The 17,215-nt window shown below is 35.3% G+C and overlaps 2 protein-coding genes across 2 annotated transcripts; both read left to right on the top strand.

Moving 5' to 3' along the window:
- Positions 1–5,272: 5,272 nt before the first annotated feature.
- On the top strand, positions 5,273–12,904 carry LOC109856729 (formin-2-like). The gene is made up of 10 exons (XM_020432325.1): positions 5,273–5,682; positions 5,933–6,323; positions 6,507–6,698; positions 8,069–8,130; positions 8,205–9,405; positions 9,550–9,671; positions 9,762–10,046; positions 10,547–11,084; positions 11,219–11,472; positions 11,545–12,904. Exons 1-10 carry the CDS (start codon positions 5,398–5,400, stop codon positions 11,704–11,706), a joined length of 3,492 nt encoding a protein of 1,163 aa, XP_020287914.1. The 5' UTR covers positions 5,273–5,397; the 3' UTR covers positions 11,707–12,904.
- A 413-nt stretch (positions 12,905–13,317) lies between these two features.
- On the top strand, positions 13,318–16,150 carry LOC109856299 (THO complex subunit 1). Its single transcript, XM_020431420.1, has 7 exons — positions 13,318–13,481; positions 13,577–14,260; positions 14,367–14,614; positions 14,883–15,173; positions 15,251–15,400; positions 15,472–15,619; positions 15,691–16,150. Exons 1-7 carry the CDS (start codon positions 13,446–13,448, stop codon positions 16,084–16,086), a joined length of 1,953 nt encoding a protein of 650 aa, XP_020287009.1. The 5' UTR covers positions 13,318–13,445; the 3' UTR covers positions 16,087–16,150.
- Positions 16,151–17,215: the final 1,065 nt, after the last annotated feature.

Genomic DNA, 17,215 nt, shown 5'->3' on the forward strand with positions numbered 1-17,215 from the left:
GTTCAAACCAAACCACAATAAAACATCTTAACTTTACAAGTTTCTTATAGATGACCTTCTCGGATTATTATATACATTATTACAATATACATTATGCAACACAGACGGACGACGCGTTTATATCACACAGCTGTAAATATTTGAATAAGTTTCTTATAAAATAGAAACAACGTGAGAGTCCACTATATGTTGAATGCATCACACGACTCTCTTCAAATTAATATTAAATCAATCTTAAAACGAATCTTTAGTAACAACGAACTTTGCTGTTTCAACCCGCAATATTTCAGAGTTACGATAAATACGACCCAAATGTATAGACACTTTTTTACGTTTGCGCGAATTTTACGCGTCACTCCGTTTTATAGTTATATATGCGACGTATAAAGATTATGCGCCGCCTTTTGTTGAGTTTTACTTCTTTCTTCAGTTTTATATTTTTCTACCGTCGATCGAACGCTGGCAAAGTATCACTTTTTTCGCTTACGAATACAAAACTGATAAAAAAAACTTGTATGTATTATTTTTGAAAAATTTTATATAAAAGATTTTATAGTAGAACAATAAAATATCTTTTATTTTATTGTGTTTAAGTAAAATAAGAGCTATGTTCTCTTTCTTCTTTTAGATTTTATCGATGCCTTTGCTGTTATACTTTTCATATTTATGAAAGAGCGATAAAGAGCGGAACTTGGCCTCGCGTTTGCGTCGCACATCATTTGTGATCTCATTTGCTCGTAATGCAATCTCGGAGACATTGTGGTCGGACGATCGCATCTCGACCGTTGCGATTGCGCGTTCGCTATGCGGATCGACGTATATACGCCGCGGTTCTGTGTGGCCATTAGTCTCGTGTATCACGACGTATATAGGCGCAATTAGGAACACAAATACTTTAAGTATATCCACCGAAACCATGTCGTGCTGCACGTACAACAACGCGATCGTAACGAGTCTTGTTGGACGTAATCTTCTTCGTTGATTACTTCGATAATGAAGTACGGTTATATTTATCATGACGTCATTCAAGTTTGTTGGGCAATAATTTTACTTTTTTTTACTTTTTATCTCTCTCGATCTCTCTAATAAATCTTTTTTGCGAGCAAATTCACTCGCTAACGTTACCACGCTGTTCGATATTGAAATACTGTATGATATAATTTTATATGAAAATATTATATATCGTTCAAACTTGTGCATTGAATTGCACTTTAATTACATATTGCTTTTTTTAAATTTTACATTGTGCCTGTTTTCAGTTTATAAGATTGAGTTATGTTATCAGAACTTGTTATTGTTTATTTACATACATTTCTCTTATTTTCTTACCGACAATATTAATTTGCTTTTTAGCGCAAAATATATCATTTGAATGAGAGATCGATGTGTAAAAATCTCCTACTTCCATGTCTTTCATAGAGCAAAAGTTAAGCGTTGACGTTAGACGTGTGATGCAACGTTTATACAAAAACGCCGGTATTCGAAAAATAAACAGAAAATCTACTCGTTTCGGTATAAATTACTCAGAGAACGCGGATGCGTTGTATAGTCTTCGCTGTGTCCCCGATGCAAATATTGCAAATGACACGTAACTGCGCGATATACGAGGAAAAAGTCGGATTGCGAAAACGCCGATGTGAGGCGAAAAAAAACGAAGAAAAAATAGTCGACATATTTTTGCACAACGAAATCGTAGAGAATACATGTGTACTTTAAACACGCCTATATATATATATACGTAGGATTAATAAATCCCAAGAACGCCAACAAGACCGTGTTCGATCGATTTTCGCGCTAAATTACGTGCGAAGAGAACGAAAATCACGCTGAAATTCTGTACATAGCGAGAAGAGACAGTTCGAGAGAGAAAACAATGTACTACATGTATGTATGATATGAGTGTGAGTATATGTATATGTCATGGGAAAAAGAAGAAAATGTTACGTTGTAAGAAAATAATTATAACGAGGACGAGCAGCTAAAAGTTGTAGAGTTTCTTCGAATTTACGTCGCTCGCCGAAGTAGATGTATGTAAATATACGAGAGAATGTATGTTTCTTTGAATTATTAAATAGCTCCCGATGTGAACGAGAGACGACCGACTTATCTCGTTGAAGTTGTCCACCACTCTATGAAACAAAAATATATATGTAGATATATATATATATATATATAATTATATACATATATATATATATAAAAATATAAAAAAATATATAAACGCATATGTTTTTCCAAGAACGAACGAGGAATTTTTAAGCAAAAACGAATGCCTACGAGCGTCGGTTGTGCGCCGGCTTGGACGATATTAGATCCTTACAAGATCTCGTAGATTTTTACAGGATTTTGCAGAGATCGNATATATATATATATATATATATATATATATATATAAATATATAAATATATATAAACGCATGTGTGTGTCCGAGAACGAACGAGGAAATCTCCAGCAGAAACGAATGCCTACGAGCGTCGGTTGTGCGCCGGCTTGGACGATATTAGATCCTTACAAGATCTCGTAGATTTTTACAGGATTTTGCAGAGATCGCCGAACTGTTACGATGATCCAATAAGCATCGCGTGCCGCGCGCCTGTGCGCGGTTGCTCGCAATATGTATTAATTAATAGCGCGTGTATTATCGCTCGCGTCGCGCACACGTGCGTGCACACGCGCGTACCCACGAAATTCGTATATTAATTATTATCCATTATAGTTATGATATAATGAATTATTATTTGTACAAATTTTATGTTGCAATATAAAATAAACGATGAAGCGACGATCTCGCGTTTTTCATTCTTTCTTTTACCTTTCCCTCATTTCAAAACAAACTTCTTTACAAATTTGCTTCACACCTTGAAAATATAATTTTACAAAGTTCTTTATAAAGATATTTCGACAATAGATCAATATTTCTCTCTTGAAGAACACAATTATTCTATAATGTAAATATATATGTTGCGATATATTCCCACAAGGTAAGCAAACGTTGGCGAACAATTGGAATTTATGGGAATTTATGTCCCAGATTCCCGCGTGTTATTTATATCACGAGCAAGACAAACTATCGAGAACTGTGGTTGTGCTTTTGTCGACCTCGGCGTCGATATATCGACCTCGAGGGCTCGATTGCGCGAGCTTGCGCCGTAATGTGTCGGAGCTTCCTCCCACTTTATGTTGTTCAATAAAATTCTTGACGGCTTTTTGCTGTGTACGATATCGTGTTTTCCGCGGTAACCGGAGCGATATTTTATAGTCGCGGAGTGAGGCGATTGGTGAAAAATGTGCGGGGACCTACTATACCGTTGTGAACAATCGATAATGGGCGAGACGCAAGTTTTCAGTGGCACGCGCGAACGCGAACAGCACAGTATAACGCGCAACATGCTGACGGTGCTGTCGCAACGTGCGAAAATCAGGTAAGAGGGATGTGCTCACGATGCAACTCTATTCCACATCGCACCAAATTACAAGGCACGCTCCTGTTGGGAAAATAGCTGCTCTGATGCGCTTACCTCTACCAAGCATGCTTGTAATCTCTGTAAGACTGACAGTGATTCTAATTCGTTATGATCGTAACAACTGACGTTATACAAAACTAATGTTATGTAGTAACGCATCAAATCTCTTTCCGCAAGTATTAGTACACAAGAGGATAGATAAAATTATATAATTAAATAAAATTATATAAAATAAAATTATATAATATATTGTTTTTTACATTTATATATAAAATAAAAGAATGTATCTATAAAGATGTAGTTTGTACAAAACTTTTCCTAACAAATAGATAAAATAAAGTGAACAAAATTATTTTTTTTTTATTCTAACTGAATCATAATACTATTTAAAATCCTTTACCTATTTCAATTTTTATCCTGTATGTTTTTAATTTATATAAATGCAGATTAATTGTTTTATTTATTGCAATTTATACTAGAGATGCCGCGTAATTATTTTTGACTATATGATGTTTAACACAACGAGGGGAATAGCTATAGCATTTCTTGGCCTTGAAATATCTTTGAAAATTGATTTCTTAAAGCATAACAAGAGGTAATAACAGGAATAGGCACGATACGGCGTTCTAGTCGCGTGATCGATATCACTACGTGAGGGCAGTGAGTTGTTATGCTAAAGTTTTGATCGCAACACTTGAAAAGTTTAAAAGACATTGCGTGTAAATGCCAAAAATTTGTGCAAATTCTCTGCGACTCAACGATATGGCAGATTATATGTGACTTATCGGCGAAAAAATAAAAGAAAATAAAAACAGTTGCAATATCATGCTCGTTAACCAAGATAAATGCTATACCAAAGAAAATATTTGTGCATTTTCATTATGCTAATTAATGCTGTATTTAATTTTGCGACTCATGTGATATCAAGATCATTTTTCTTGTTTCTATGTACAAAAATTACGTTCTATAAGTAATTTAAAGCTTATAGTTCGGGTTACGTCCATGCACCATGTTTATGTATGTATATTGACCTGAGTGACACGATTTTGTTTTGTTTGACATAAAAATCCGCTCTGTAATAGTCGTTTCTAAACATTTAAATATATACAAAAGTGACTCGTCAAAAAGTAAATTATTTATGTATTTATTTTAATTTTTATTTGCGTAACTACTAAATACTGATGGATTAGCGCCTATCACATAAAATTTATGTAGTTAATTTTCTTGTTTTGGTGTGAAAAAAATTACATCGCGATGGATCTGCATGTTAAATATTCACTTTTACTTTTTTCTTACCGTGAAAAAAATTATGCGGTCAAGATAGTTGCCAGTGACACCAATGTGTAAACATATGTGCGTTAATAATAATAAATCGATGTTCTTTATATAGACATGTTTAGTGTTCAGGTGATAGCACATCACGTTGCTCAGCTACCGCATGTGATAAAAGGTTATTAATATTGACGCTGTCAATATTTGGTTACGTAACGATATCTTATTATCAAAGTAATCATTGATCAATTTAAAATAATCCGAGATATGGATTATATTTACGATTTTATTTTTCTCGCGTTTTTTTTTGCCAAGTCTTGGAACGTAATTCCGTGAAGTTGACAGATATCTGTTTAAAACTATTAATGAACTATTAGTGAAACCATAATTGACGAGTGCATCAAATTTATAAGGTGATTACGTGTCTTCGTACTTGCTTTCGCAGCAATCAGCACGCGACAACCGCGCGCGAAGATCGCAAGTACCGCAGTTCTCGATTATCGACCACAGATGCACGCCCGCCATGGTCAAGGCGCAGCCGCGGCCCAGGCTACGCCGCCGCGATCAAAGCTGTCGGACCTCCTTCATCTCTGGGTCAACAACTTCCGTCTGCTCTACTCCTGGAGCGCCTTAGACAACACCCCACAACTATCTAACACAATGGGTAATCTGCACAGTGACAGTAAGAAAAAACAGAAGAAGAAAGACAGTGCGGCAGTGACCGCATCTTCGGAAGATCTTGACACTTTGGTCGAGGATCAAAAGAAAGATAAGTGGGACCAACTCCCCAAAGTTCCCGATAGCAATGAATCTGAAATGACCAGGATCAACTTTGGGAAGATGCAGCTACCGGGACATGCCAAAAGACAAGCGCCGCAGCCACCACAGACACCTGGGCATGCCAAAGGACAGGCGCCACAACCGCCTAGGGTGGTGTTAACTGAGGTATTATTATTAATCTTCTATTATTAGTCTTTTTTTATTAGTAAAATTCAAGCATTACTTGATCAGGCTATCTATAATCTAAGATGTTTTGATTCTGCATGATTAAAAAATGTAAATATAATTATCTACTCATTTTCTTGTGAGTAATACAAAATAGAAAATATATGCGGCCAATTAAAAAAAAAAAAAGAAAAATTGTTGCAACTCTGGCTCGAATCGCTGTCGCAATATAAACTTTTTTTATAATTAGGACACGCAGAAAAGTATAGAATCTGAATGTCACAAGGACACTGCAACGACGGCGAAGCCATGTGTGACAGAATCTACCCGTCCAAGTATCACGACGCCAACAACACCGGCGCAGACCCCGACAACGCCAATGATCCAGCTACCGCCATTGCTGGTGACCGATTCTTGGCGGTTGGCAAACAAGGGCCTGGTCGTTGCGGAAATGCCGACACCACCCAGCCAGGAATCTTCGAGTGACAGTGTCTTTACTGATCCCGGAGAGCTCACTAGTCCGGTCGCGACAATCAAAGTGGAAGTAACGAAACCAACTTCGGAAAGCAAAGAAAAGAAGTCTTCATTTACGATCTCGAGGCACAAAAAGATTCACCTCTCGGACATGAGTCCTCGTATAAGTAAGAAATAGTTTCTCTTAAATTTTAGACGAAAAAAAAATCAAATTCTTTACCAAGCACTTAGTCCGCCATTTAGAAATTAAACAAGTGATGATAAAATTTGACGATAACTTTCTGGTAGATCTAAGTCAATATAATCAGTAAACGTTATTCAATATTTTAAAGAACCGTATCTTTATTTAGATATACCATTGGACGACAAGTTAACAACCATCACCTCTCTACAGAGACGGCACAGTGTTTACGAAAGTTCTGTAAGCGAAGGCACAGTGTTAAGAAGAGTGGCTAGTTTGACACTAGATAGAAACAGTGCCAAGAAAAGATATTCTAAAAGTGTTGTTCCTCAAAAAACGGATTGTCACAAGCAATTCAAAGGTAAAAAGAAGACACAAAGGTTGTCAATATTTGTCGTAATTGTGAGATCTAATCAATTGTTTCAAGAAAATAGATAACTATATTTCTCTAAAAAGAAATAGTTTTTAAAAAAATTTAAATCTTATGGATTTGCTTCTTGAGAAATCAAATAATAAAAAACTAATCGCGCAAGATAAATCTCTTCTAGCTGGGTCAGCACACGATCTAGAATCTGTCGCACTAATGATTTAAGTAAGTTTAAAATGAATCTCTTATCTCGTGACGGAAGAAAAGACACGCGATAATGTTACGGAAAGTAAACATATACTTTTCTACTCTCAGTGACGTAATTTATGAGGTGTTCGTACGTCCGCGAAAAAATGGCCCGATGTCGTAACAGCGGTAGATAGCAATCACGCTTGTCACATCGTGCGGCAATAAAGTTAATCGCCTTCCTCATCGGCGGCATCGATTAAATATGTTTTCAAACAGCCACCAAATAATCCGTATCACTCGTTACCGAGGTTAATGCGAACGATACGTGCGAATAAAATGCGTCTGTTTGTCGATAAGTCTTATCGATGGGGCGTTCACGGAGTGAAGGCTCGGTCCGTGCTCTCTCCCGCAAATAAGATGCGGCAGTGCCTTGCGGAGCAACGCAGTAAAATACGTGTTCGTGATGTTACGCAAAATGAAGAAGTGCCTAACATTGAATGAACGCGATATTGAAAAGTGATTACGAAGAAAAAACGAGTGTGCGTGCGTCTGTAAATATACAAAGCGTACACATGTGGGTTACATGTATATTTGCACATTGGTGATTAGATATCGAATTAAAACAACATAATCCTTTTAATCGTAATCTATGAAGAGTATAAATGACACTGACAGTCTTGCGCCGGTCTTTGCCAAAAAGTAAGTTTGTTTCTTGTATCATAGACCACGACGTTGCTGTTATACTGTAAAGAAACGTGCTCGGTGTTAATTAACAGTATGTAGATTTTGCGTAATGATTTTTAAAACTTGTGCTAATGATATGTCACGAGACAAGACGTATTTAGAAAAATCACTCACTTTGATTAGTAATCTTGATTATGTGAGATAAGAGCTGCATAACGACAAACAATCGCGCTGTTCTTGCAACGTATTATTCATATTAATTAAAATAAATTCTATATGAGTTCATAAAGATCCAAGTGCCGCTAATGCTGCTAATATACAGCTTAAAGTTGAGATCAAACAATCGCTTATTTAAAGACTGGTTTAATATTTATTTAAACTTCACAAAGCATCAGAAAGAGAAATTCTTATCTATGTAAAATATTTGTCCCATTTTATCACAATTTTAAAAATAAGAAATTATTCCATTATATTGTATATAAATGTTTCAGAAGAAAACCTGCCAATCTCTCAAATCTCATTAGTATCGAACGCGAAGAAAATCACATCCGTGGTAAGATATTGATCAATTAATTTTATACAGGCAAATTTGTGATTATTTATTTTGAGAATATTTTTTTCAATCAGGTAGATAGAACAAACGTCTGCGCGCCGGCAGATGATTTTCTTTCAGTTCGAACCACGTCCAGTCAAACCAGTCCTGAATATTCCATGCCCGAAGATATACATCAATATAAGGAAGAAATAAAACAATTGAGAGATGAGATCAAACGACTGTGTGAAGTATCTAAAAATCAGTCATCATCAAGCACAAAGAGTCAATCTACTCAAACTTCACCGAGAATTTCACTATCCGCGGATAAGGATACTAGCGAAACTGATCATGTTAATGATAGTATTCCTAAGAGATCATTATCGACTAGAAGCGATATCACAGATCTTGAAGAAGCCAAGATGACCGTGATTCCTTCCCCGAATAAAACATCGATTGACACGATGTCGAATCGATGCTCGTCACATAATAATCAGACAGATGAAGAGTTAAAGCCGTATCCAGCGCCATTACCACCTCCATTGCCGCCAGAATCTTTCTCAAGATCTACATCTGTCTCAATGTCGATGACGTCACTACAGTCTTTTATTCCGCCACCTCCACCACCACCTTCTCCGCTTGTACTTGTAACTCAATCGGTGAAAACCGAAAAGATAAGTTCGTCGACAGAATTAACGGACATTCCTCGAATACCACCACCGCCACCTCCGCCTATGCCATCGCAAAACATATTTTCTTCGACGTCACAATCTTTTATTCCACCCCCACCTCCGCCCCCACCTACGCCGATGTCTATTGCAAGTACAATATCTGCTCCTCCTCCTCCTCCTCCTCCTCCGCCAATGCAAAGTATCATAAGTGCTATACCTCCGCCATCCCCTTTACAAAATATAATACCTCCGCCACCACCTCCGCCCTTACCTCCGTCCATGACAACACACAGTTGTAAAAGTAGCATACCTTCTCCTCCGCCACCTCCTGTACCCTTTATGTCTCAAAGTACTACAGATAAAACATTCGATAAAACTACCATGAGCGGAATACCTCCACCGCCACCACCACCACCACCACCACCTGGGGCTTTACAAAGTGCCATGAGCGGTCCGCCAATTCCGCCACCTCCACCAAGTATGCAAGGTATACCTCCTCCACCTCCGCCTCCTATTGGAGGATCAGGTGCAGGTCCGCCACCACCGCCAGCACTCCCTGGTGCAACAGGACCTTGTCCTTTACCTGCTCCACCAGTCGGAGGGTGGAATCCGCCAAGCAGAGCCAGTAGGTATCGAGACTTTAAAAGTACAGTGTACTCTGAATTATCTAAATTATCTATTATTTAGATAATCAAGAGTATACTGTATAACCTTTTATATGCAAGATTCTGATATTTGCATCGCGTAACACAGTTCCTTGCTTTTTTAGTTATGAGAAAGCAACCTATGAATCCTGACGTGCCTATGAAACCGCTTTATTGGACGAGGATTGTAGTGCCAGTTACTGCGACTAATCAAACTTGCGTAGACGCTTCAGAATCGTCACCCCAGGTAAACAGGAAGTATAGACTTCAGTAAGAGAATATGTTTCTGATGGGATAATAATTTCTCGCATCAAGAGCTTGTTCAATTTTTATTTAGGTGCCTCTATGGTTAGAGCTTACAGAGGAAGAGAATCTAAATATGAAAGAGTTTGCTGATTTATTTTCGCGTCAAGTGAGAGAAAAAAATCCGGTCAAGAAAAGCGAGGAAACGTCTAAAAGTTCTAAGATTCAACCAGCAAAAATACTTGACTCAAAGCGATCAAAGATGGTGGGAATTCTTGAAAAAAGTTTGCATATTGACTTTAGCGAGATTGAAAATGCGGCTTATAATTTAGACACAAGTGTAATCAGTCTAGAAGCATTGCAACAAATCTACGAAATTGTGAGTAAGAATATAAAGGAAAAGATAGAAATAAGAATTGTAAAATGGAATTTGCAATATTGTTAAAAATTTTTTCAATTTTTTTATTGTTTAATAATTTTTTCTTTTACTTTTTTTGAAAAACTATTGAATACAAGTTAGATGAATAATAAAAGATTGATAAAATATCGTTTTTTTCTTTCATTTATCTGCCTAATCCAATCTATTGGATCTATCACTCTATTTTCTCTTTGTTTTGACATGTATTAACAAAAATGTGTATTTTTTTAATTATCATATTTATGATCCTGATCATAATGGCTAAATAGTGCATATCTCAGATATATGTACTCTAACACACACATAAAAGTGACGATTTGAAACTACTAGTTTTTCTTGAAAATTTTAACTACTTTCATATTTCCATCTTTTCCATTAAAAAATACTTTAAAACATAAACAATTTTTTGTTTTTTGTTTTGAGCAAGTATATTTGTTATATTGACGATTGTTAATTTTCAGAAACCCACAAAAGACGAGATAGAACAAATTACGGCTCACGAATCGATGAATCCAGACATTCCTCTCGATCAACCGGAATTATTTCTCAAAAGATTGTCTGGAATAAAGCATTTTTCCGAAAGAATAGCTTGTTTGATGTTGCAATCGGAATTTCAAGAAGCAATCTCATCGGTTTCGTATAAATTAAACAACGTACGTTCTACGTGCGACTTCCTTCTCACATCTGAGTCTTTGAAGAAAGTAATGGCAATTATATTAACCTTGGGCAATTATATGAACGGTGGAAATATGATGCGTGGCCAAGCCGATGGTTTTGGCCTGGAAATTCTCGGCAAACTGAAAGATGTCAAGTCCAACGTACCTGGTGTCACTTTATTACATTATGTCGTTAACGCGAAATTATCTCAAGAAAAAGAGCATAATTTTGATGAACCGTTACCCTTACCAGTGCCTGAACCAGCTGATGTAGAAGCCGCATCAACGATTAAGTTTGACGAAATAGCCAAAGAACTTGAGAGATTAGAAAAAGAACTAGAAAGTGAGTGAAATTTAAATTTTTTATACACACATTTAATTAATTATCTATTCTTTTTTATCTTAGTATTTGCGATTTTTATTTTATGTATAAATAATATACAAAAATATTGTTTATGTAAAACTAATTTGTTTTAGCATGCAGAAAAACGTGTAATACAGTCGCGGATGCGGATCCAGCTACATCTCAGGTATTCAAGAAGAAAGTGGATTTATTTGTAGCAAAAGCAGGTACTGATTTAGCGAGCAAAAAGGAAGAATTACAGGAGGCCAAGAACAAATTTAAGTCTGTAATGCGATTTTATCAGTTCATTCCAAAAGGCACTACATTAGAAACCGCGGAACCACATGACTTCTTCCATCTGTGGCTTGGTTTTTGCCGAGATTTTAAGGTACTGTTCATATTCAAAATGCAAGTAAACAAACAAATTGCAAGTAAAAAACGAGAGTTTTGGGTTTTACAGGATATCTGGAAAAAGGAACAGCAAAGGATACAAAAAGAACGAATGGAGGAAATTCGTAAGAAGCTCGAAAACAAACCCGAAGTTGTAAGAGTGAAATTAAATCCACATGGATTAAAGGCGCGTTTACAAAAATTAACAATTAAAAAACAGACTCAGAGATAGTCTTTTAGGAAAATATGCACAAATTAATTATATTCGCAAACTTGAGCTACACTTTATATACAAGCTCTTGTTGCATTACGAATTTTACAGTTTCTTCGCTAATTATCTCGATATTTATTTAATATCGCGATGTTCTTCTTCAAAAAAAAAGTTTAATTGTACAAATTAATTTCTCTAATTTATACTCGTTAACAGTATTGTCAAGTAGAATCAAAAATTAATTCATAAAATACGTATTTCTTATATATAATTCTTATAATTGTCGAAACTGATAATTGCATTTTCAAAGCAAGATGAACTTTGCGCGCAAACTACGATTATTCATTAAGTTTAGCTGCATCTGAGTTTAAGAAATTAATTTATAACATAAACACATTTATATCTACATATTTATCTTTACTCAGTAAAACAATTATTATATATACACGCGTCTGAAATTACGTAACAACGCTTTCAGAGGCATATCTTGAATTGCTCAAAAATAATAATGGTTTTATCGTGTTTGAATTTTATCGTTATACTCTATCATTATTGTAACAAAGATATTAGAAACATTCAAAATTTAGACAACGAAATGCAATCAATTTCGATATTGATATGATCGAGGGAATATTGCCAAATGTTCTTACACAGTCGATAAGATTCAAAATCTAAGATACGTAAATTGTAGCTGAGTTGCAGACTGAAATGTTAACGGTATCCTAAAATCTGAACTAAACTGTTCACATACACTTAAATAAGTTCTTATACTTTACTAATCATTAATATTTCAAGTATAAAGCATTGATAGGAAGAGTTTGATAACAACTTTACGTGTATCGGTCTGTGAACAATTTAGTAAGTGCACCTTATGGAAGAAATGGAAGAGTTATTCAGTAGAAAAAACCTATAGATATTCAAATGCTATAGATTGTTTTTACTTTCTTTTCTTATTTGTATTTACTACAAAAGAAATTTACGCAAACTCTGAAGAAGATTGATGAAAAATAGCCTAAAAGTGCAATAAAAAAAGATATATATACAGATGTAGATATGTAAATGATTACGACAACTAGAAGAGAAGTTTTTTCTCTTTTATACTACATACTTATTTTCAGTTTTCGTTATTGTAGACTGAAAATTTTAAGAAAAAAATAATAGATCACAATAATTGTCAGCTTGTGATCAGCGATAAAAAAACGTTATCTAATCTATTTATTTATTTATTTGTTTATATTAAATTATATTAAATTGTTATGAATCAGCAAAGTAAAATGTAAATAGAACATTAATTATTGTACAAGATATTTTGATGTTTTTAATAAAAGATCCTTCACATTTATAAAATCGGAAAAATGATTCTTTTTTTGTGTGTCTCGTTTAAATTTAAAATATTTTATAACTATACTAAAAATTTGATTATAATAGTTTGTGTGATATAAGATCGATATTTTTTTAAAGAAAATATTCCAAACTTATTAGTAGTGTAAACATGGCTAGAACAGAAATGGAAATTAAGCAATTCAACCAATTACAGGCCAGCATTTTTGAACATAAGTTATAGCCTGTGATTGGTTAATTTACTTAATGCTCACATCTCACTGCTTAAGTTTTTTCGTGTGTTTCCGGCTTGAGGATATTCTCTACGCGGCAGTAACTTAACCTAACCTAACTTCTTGTTTGTTGCTAATAATAAATTGGAAAAGCTAAGAATGTGGAATAAATAGATTTTTTGTGTGATTTATATATAGTGAATCATTATGGCGATGTTTGAAATTCTGAGAAAAAATTATAGCGTAAGTCGAACTTTCTGAAGAGATAGTAAAATGTTATATTTATGTTTTATAGTTATATACTATTTATTTAAAAAACAGTTTGGTTCTTTCTTCAGAATTACTTGCGAGATTATTTCAAACTATCAGATGTTGCATCATTTCAAAAGAAATGTATTGAATGCTGTGCAAATGATGGCGACAGAAAAGCTGCAGTTGATCAGGCACTACGAGATACTCTATTGATAGTGCTAACAGAGAACTCGGACAATGTGAGTGTTCTCGAATCTTACATCACATTTTGCATAGAATTATGCAGGAAGGATCTAGCAACAGCTAGTATGCCAGTGATGTTACTGGGTGACATTTTTGATTCTATGACGCTTGACAAGTGTGAAGAACTGTTTATCTTTGTGGAGAACAATGTTAATATATGGAAGGAAGATCTATTTTTTACTGCTTGCAAAAATAATTTATTAAGAATGTGTAATGACTTGTTGAGAAGATTGTCACGTTCACAACAAACTGTATTTTGTGGCAGAATTTTGCTGTTTCTAGCAAAATTCTTTCCTTTTTCTGAAAGGTCAGGTCTGAATATTGTTAGTGAGTTCAATTTAGAAAATTACACAGAGTTTGGCTCTGAAGCAGAAAATGATCTAGAACAAATAACTAAAGATGATGATAAGTCGGAAAACAAAATACCTATTGATTATAATTTATATAGAAAGTTTTGGGCTCTACAAGATTTTTTTAGAAATCCCAATCAATGTTATAATAAAATTCACTGGAAAGTATTTTCAACTGTAAGTATATATTTTTCAAAAGTATATGTACTCATATATGTGTGTGTGTGTGTGTGTGCTAATAGATAACATGTACATATTATAAAATATTTTTATAATTTTGTAGCATGCCTCTAATGTGCTATCAGCATTTGCTTCTTTCAAATTGGAGGAACAACGAAGTTATCCTACAACATACATGAAGATGGATTCCTCTGGAGAAGGCTCTCATAAAGAAACTCATTACTTTGCAAAATATTTGACTAATCAGAAGTTACTGGAACTACAACTATCTGACTCTAATTTTAGGCGATATGTACTGCTGCAATTTCTCATTCTTTTCCAGTATTTAAACAGCACTGTTAAATTTAAAGCGTAAGTGTTTTCTGACGCTCTGTAGAAAACATGAATTCCTTATTGTGTAAATTCAGAAATTCTGTTTTCCTTTATCGAATTGACAATTCTTTTATCAAATTATTAAATTGCTTGATAATTAGAAAAATAACATCTGAATAGTTATGAAACAATCTTTGTTTTCCAAAGCTTCCTTGCCAGTGGCTATGAGACAAGGTCTGCTTTTCTCAAATAAAATGTATCCCAGCATGTACTCTATCGAATCACTATGATGTTTTTTAATTTGAAGTGAGACACACGAACTCAAGTCGGATCAAGTGGAATGGGTGAAGACTACCACAGATCAAGTTTACTCTCTATTAACTGAAACGCCACCTGATGGACCGGCATTTGCAGAGACTGTAAAAAATATTTTGAAGCGCGAAGAACATTGGAATGCATGGAAAAACGAAGGTTGTCCACCGTTTAAAAGGCCGACGTCAGATACCGCTGAAGAAGAACCGCGAAAGCCAAAGAGAAAACGAAGAATCGGTGATGTTATTAGAGATGCGCAAGCAATTGGCAAATATCACATGGGAAAGTAAGAAAGTTTCACCAAATATAATAATCAACAATTTGCAAGAGTAAAATGATTAAACCTATATTACTTCTTAATAGCCCAGAACTCACTAAATTATGGAATTTGTGTCCTAACAATCTTGAGGCTTGCAAATCTAAAGATAGAGATTTCCTTCCGTCCCTAGAAACGTATTTCGAAGATGCCATATTAGAATTGGATCCTGCCGCGATGGTCGATGATAAATACAAGTAAGTGCTACCGTTTGTCATACATTTAATATGATGTTTGTTATTATTTTTATTCTTCTGTTTTAATTTAGGAAAGTAAACGACGGAAACTTTGGTTGGAGAGCGTTACGTTTGTTGGCGAGACGAAGTCCGCATTTTTTCGTTCACGGTAACAATCCCATTAATAAATTGCCTGAATATCTTGAAACGATGATTAAGAAGATTGCCAAAGATCGCCCTGTGAGTATTCAATATTCTTCGAATGCACCATATTTTTAATTTATTTACATCTTATCTTTGATTGTATATAGCAAGTACAGTCTGATATAAAGTCGGAAACTGAAGAAACGACACCACCATCGGAATCTGCTGATCAAGATTTCAATGAAGATGTTTTGAAGCAAGATAATGAACAGGTAGACTCTGAGACTACCGATATAAAAACCAGGAAATTGAATAAAGTCACACCGGAAATGGTAGTGAAATTATCGGAAAGTCTGAAAAATGATTGGAAGAAGTTGGCAACGAAATTTGGCTATACTAATGAAGAAATTGCTTTCTTTCAAAGCAAACCAACACCATATGAACAATGTAAGAATATGCTCGAGATATGGGCTGAAGAAGATGAGGATGCGTCAGTCGAAAATTTAGCTTATATCTTGGAAGGTTTAAATTACACGGAAGCGTTAACTGTGCTCAAATCTTAAATACATTTTTCTTAAATTTCTTAAAATATATCAGAAAGATACATTTGTATTATTGTAATAAAATGTGTGAGTATATTATTATACTGATATTTTCAATTATTCTGCTTTTTTTTATAATTAGCGACATACACAATTTTTTAAGAGATTTATTTGAGCTGATATAACAGCAAAATAAACCACAATTTTATTTTTTTTATGTACTGTATCTAAGAACATGTGCACTTACTTAATACGTTCCATCTTGTTACACTCCGTCCATTTTCCATCCATTTTCCTTTGTAGATATCGCTCTAGTTTTTGTCACAAGTCCTGGTTCTGGAACCATTTGCTGCAGCAATGCGTGTGTACGAAATTTTGTTTCTCGCGCTCTCATTGCGGAAGCGCCGCGATGAGATGAGCGGAACAGTCGCGATACGTATTTCACTGTAAACTCGCCGAATATCAAGTACGCGACGCTAATTATTTATTACTATGCTAATTATGTGAACGTCCGATACTTTACGACATACGTACTTGCGCGCAAGACAATCGCGAGACAGACGGAACAATTCAAACAAAGTTCGTCGGCCATTTTGTTTTTCACTCGCGCTTCTCGGAAATAGCCGCGATACGAATTCACCGTAAATAGCATTATCAGCGAGTACGCAACGCTAATTACGTATCACTGCGGCTGTCCGATACTTTACAACACACATATTTGCGCCCGAGACGCGAATAATCGCGAAAAAGAACGGAATAATTTGAACAAGGTTCGTCGTTCATTTTATTTCTTACTCGCGCTTCACGAAACCGTGAATAGTCGCGATACACTTTCATGGTAAACTCGCCGATTAGCGTTATTAGCGAATGCGCGATGCTAATTACCTCACTATGAACGCTCGATACCTTGCACAACACACGCGTACTATAAATATTTGCGAGCGAGACAACAATAACCGCGGGAAATGCAGAACAATTCGCACGTAGTTTTACTCCGGATCGAGCGTCCGCCACGATGACCGCCAATCCAAGTGTGCGATATTGCGATTCTCGAAGCGCGCGATATTGCGATTCTCGAAGCGCGCGATATTTCGATTCTCAAAGTATCGACGCGCGCCGTAGAGCGCCATATCGACAGACGAACCAAATC

This window comes from Pseudomyrmex gracilis, unplaced genomic scaffold (assembly GCF_002006095.1).
Source record: "Pseudomyrmex gracilis isolate BER0280 unplaced genomic scaffold, ASM200609v1 scaffold_4, whole genome shotgun sequence".
Taxonomy (NCBI): Eukaryota; Metazoa; Arthropoda; class Insecta; order Hymenoptera; family Formicidae; genus Pseudomyrmex; species Pseudomyrmex gracilis.

Coding starts and splice junctions, on each gene's coding strand:
- LOC109856299 (XM_020431420.1), top strand. CDS start 13,446: ATGGCGATGTTTGAAATTCTGAGAAAAAATTATAGC. Junction 15,174..15,250: donor GGCAAATATCACATGGGAAA/GTAAGAAAGTTT, acceptor ACTTCTTAATAG/CCCAGAACTCACTAAATTAT. Junction 15,401..15,471: donor ATGGTCGATGATAAATACAA/GTAAGTGCTACC, acceptor GTTTTAATTTAG/GAAAGTAAACGACGGAAACT.
- LOC109856729 (XM_020432325.1), top strand. CDS start 5,398: ATGGGTAATCTGCACAGTGACAGTAAGAAAAAACAGAAGAAGAAAGAC. Junction 5,683..5,932: donor CTAGGGTGGTGTTAACTGAG/GTATTATTATTA, acceptor TTTTATAATTAG/GACACGCAGAAAAGTATAGA. Junction 10,047..10,546: donor TGCAACAAATCTACGAAATT/GTGAGTAAGAAT, acceptor GTTAATTTTCAG/AAACCCACAAAAGACGAGAT.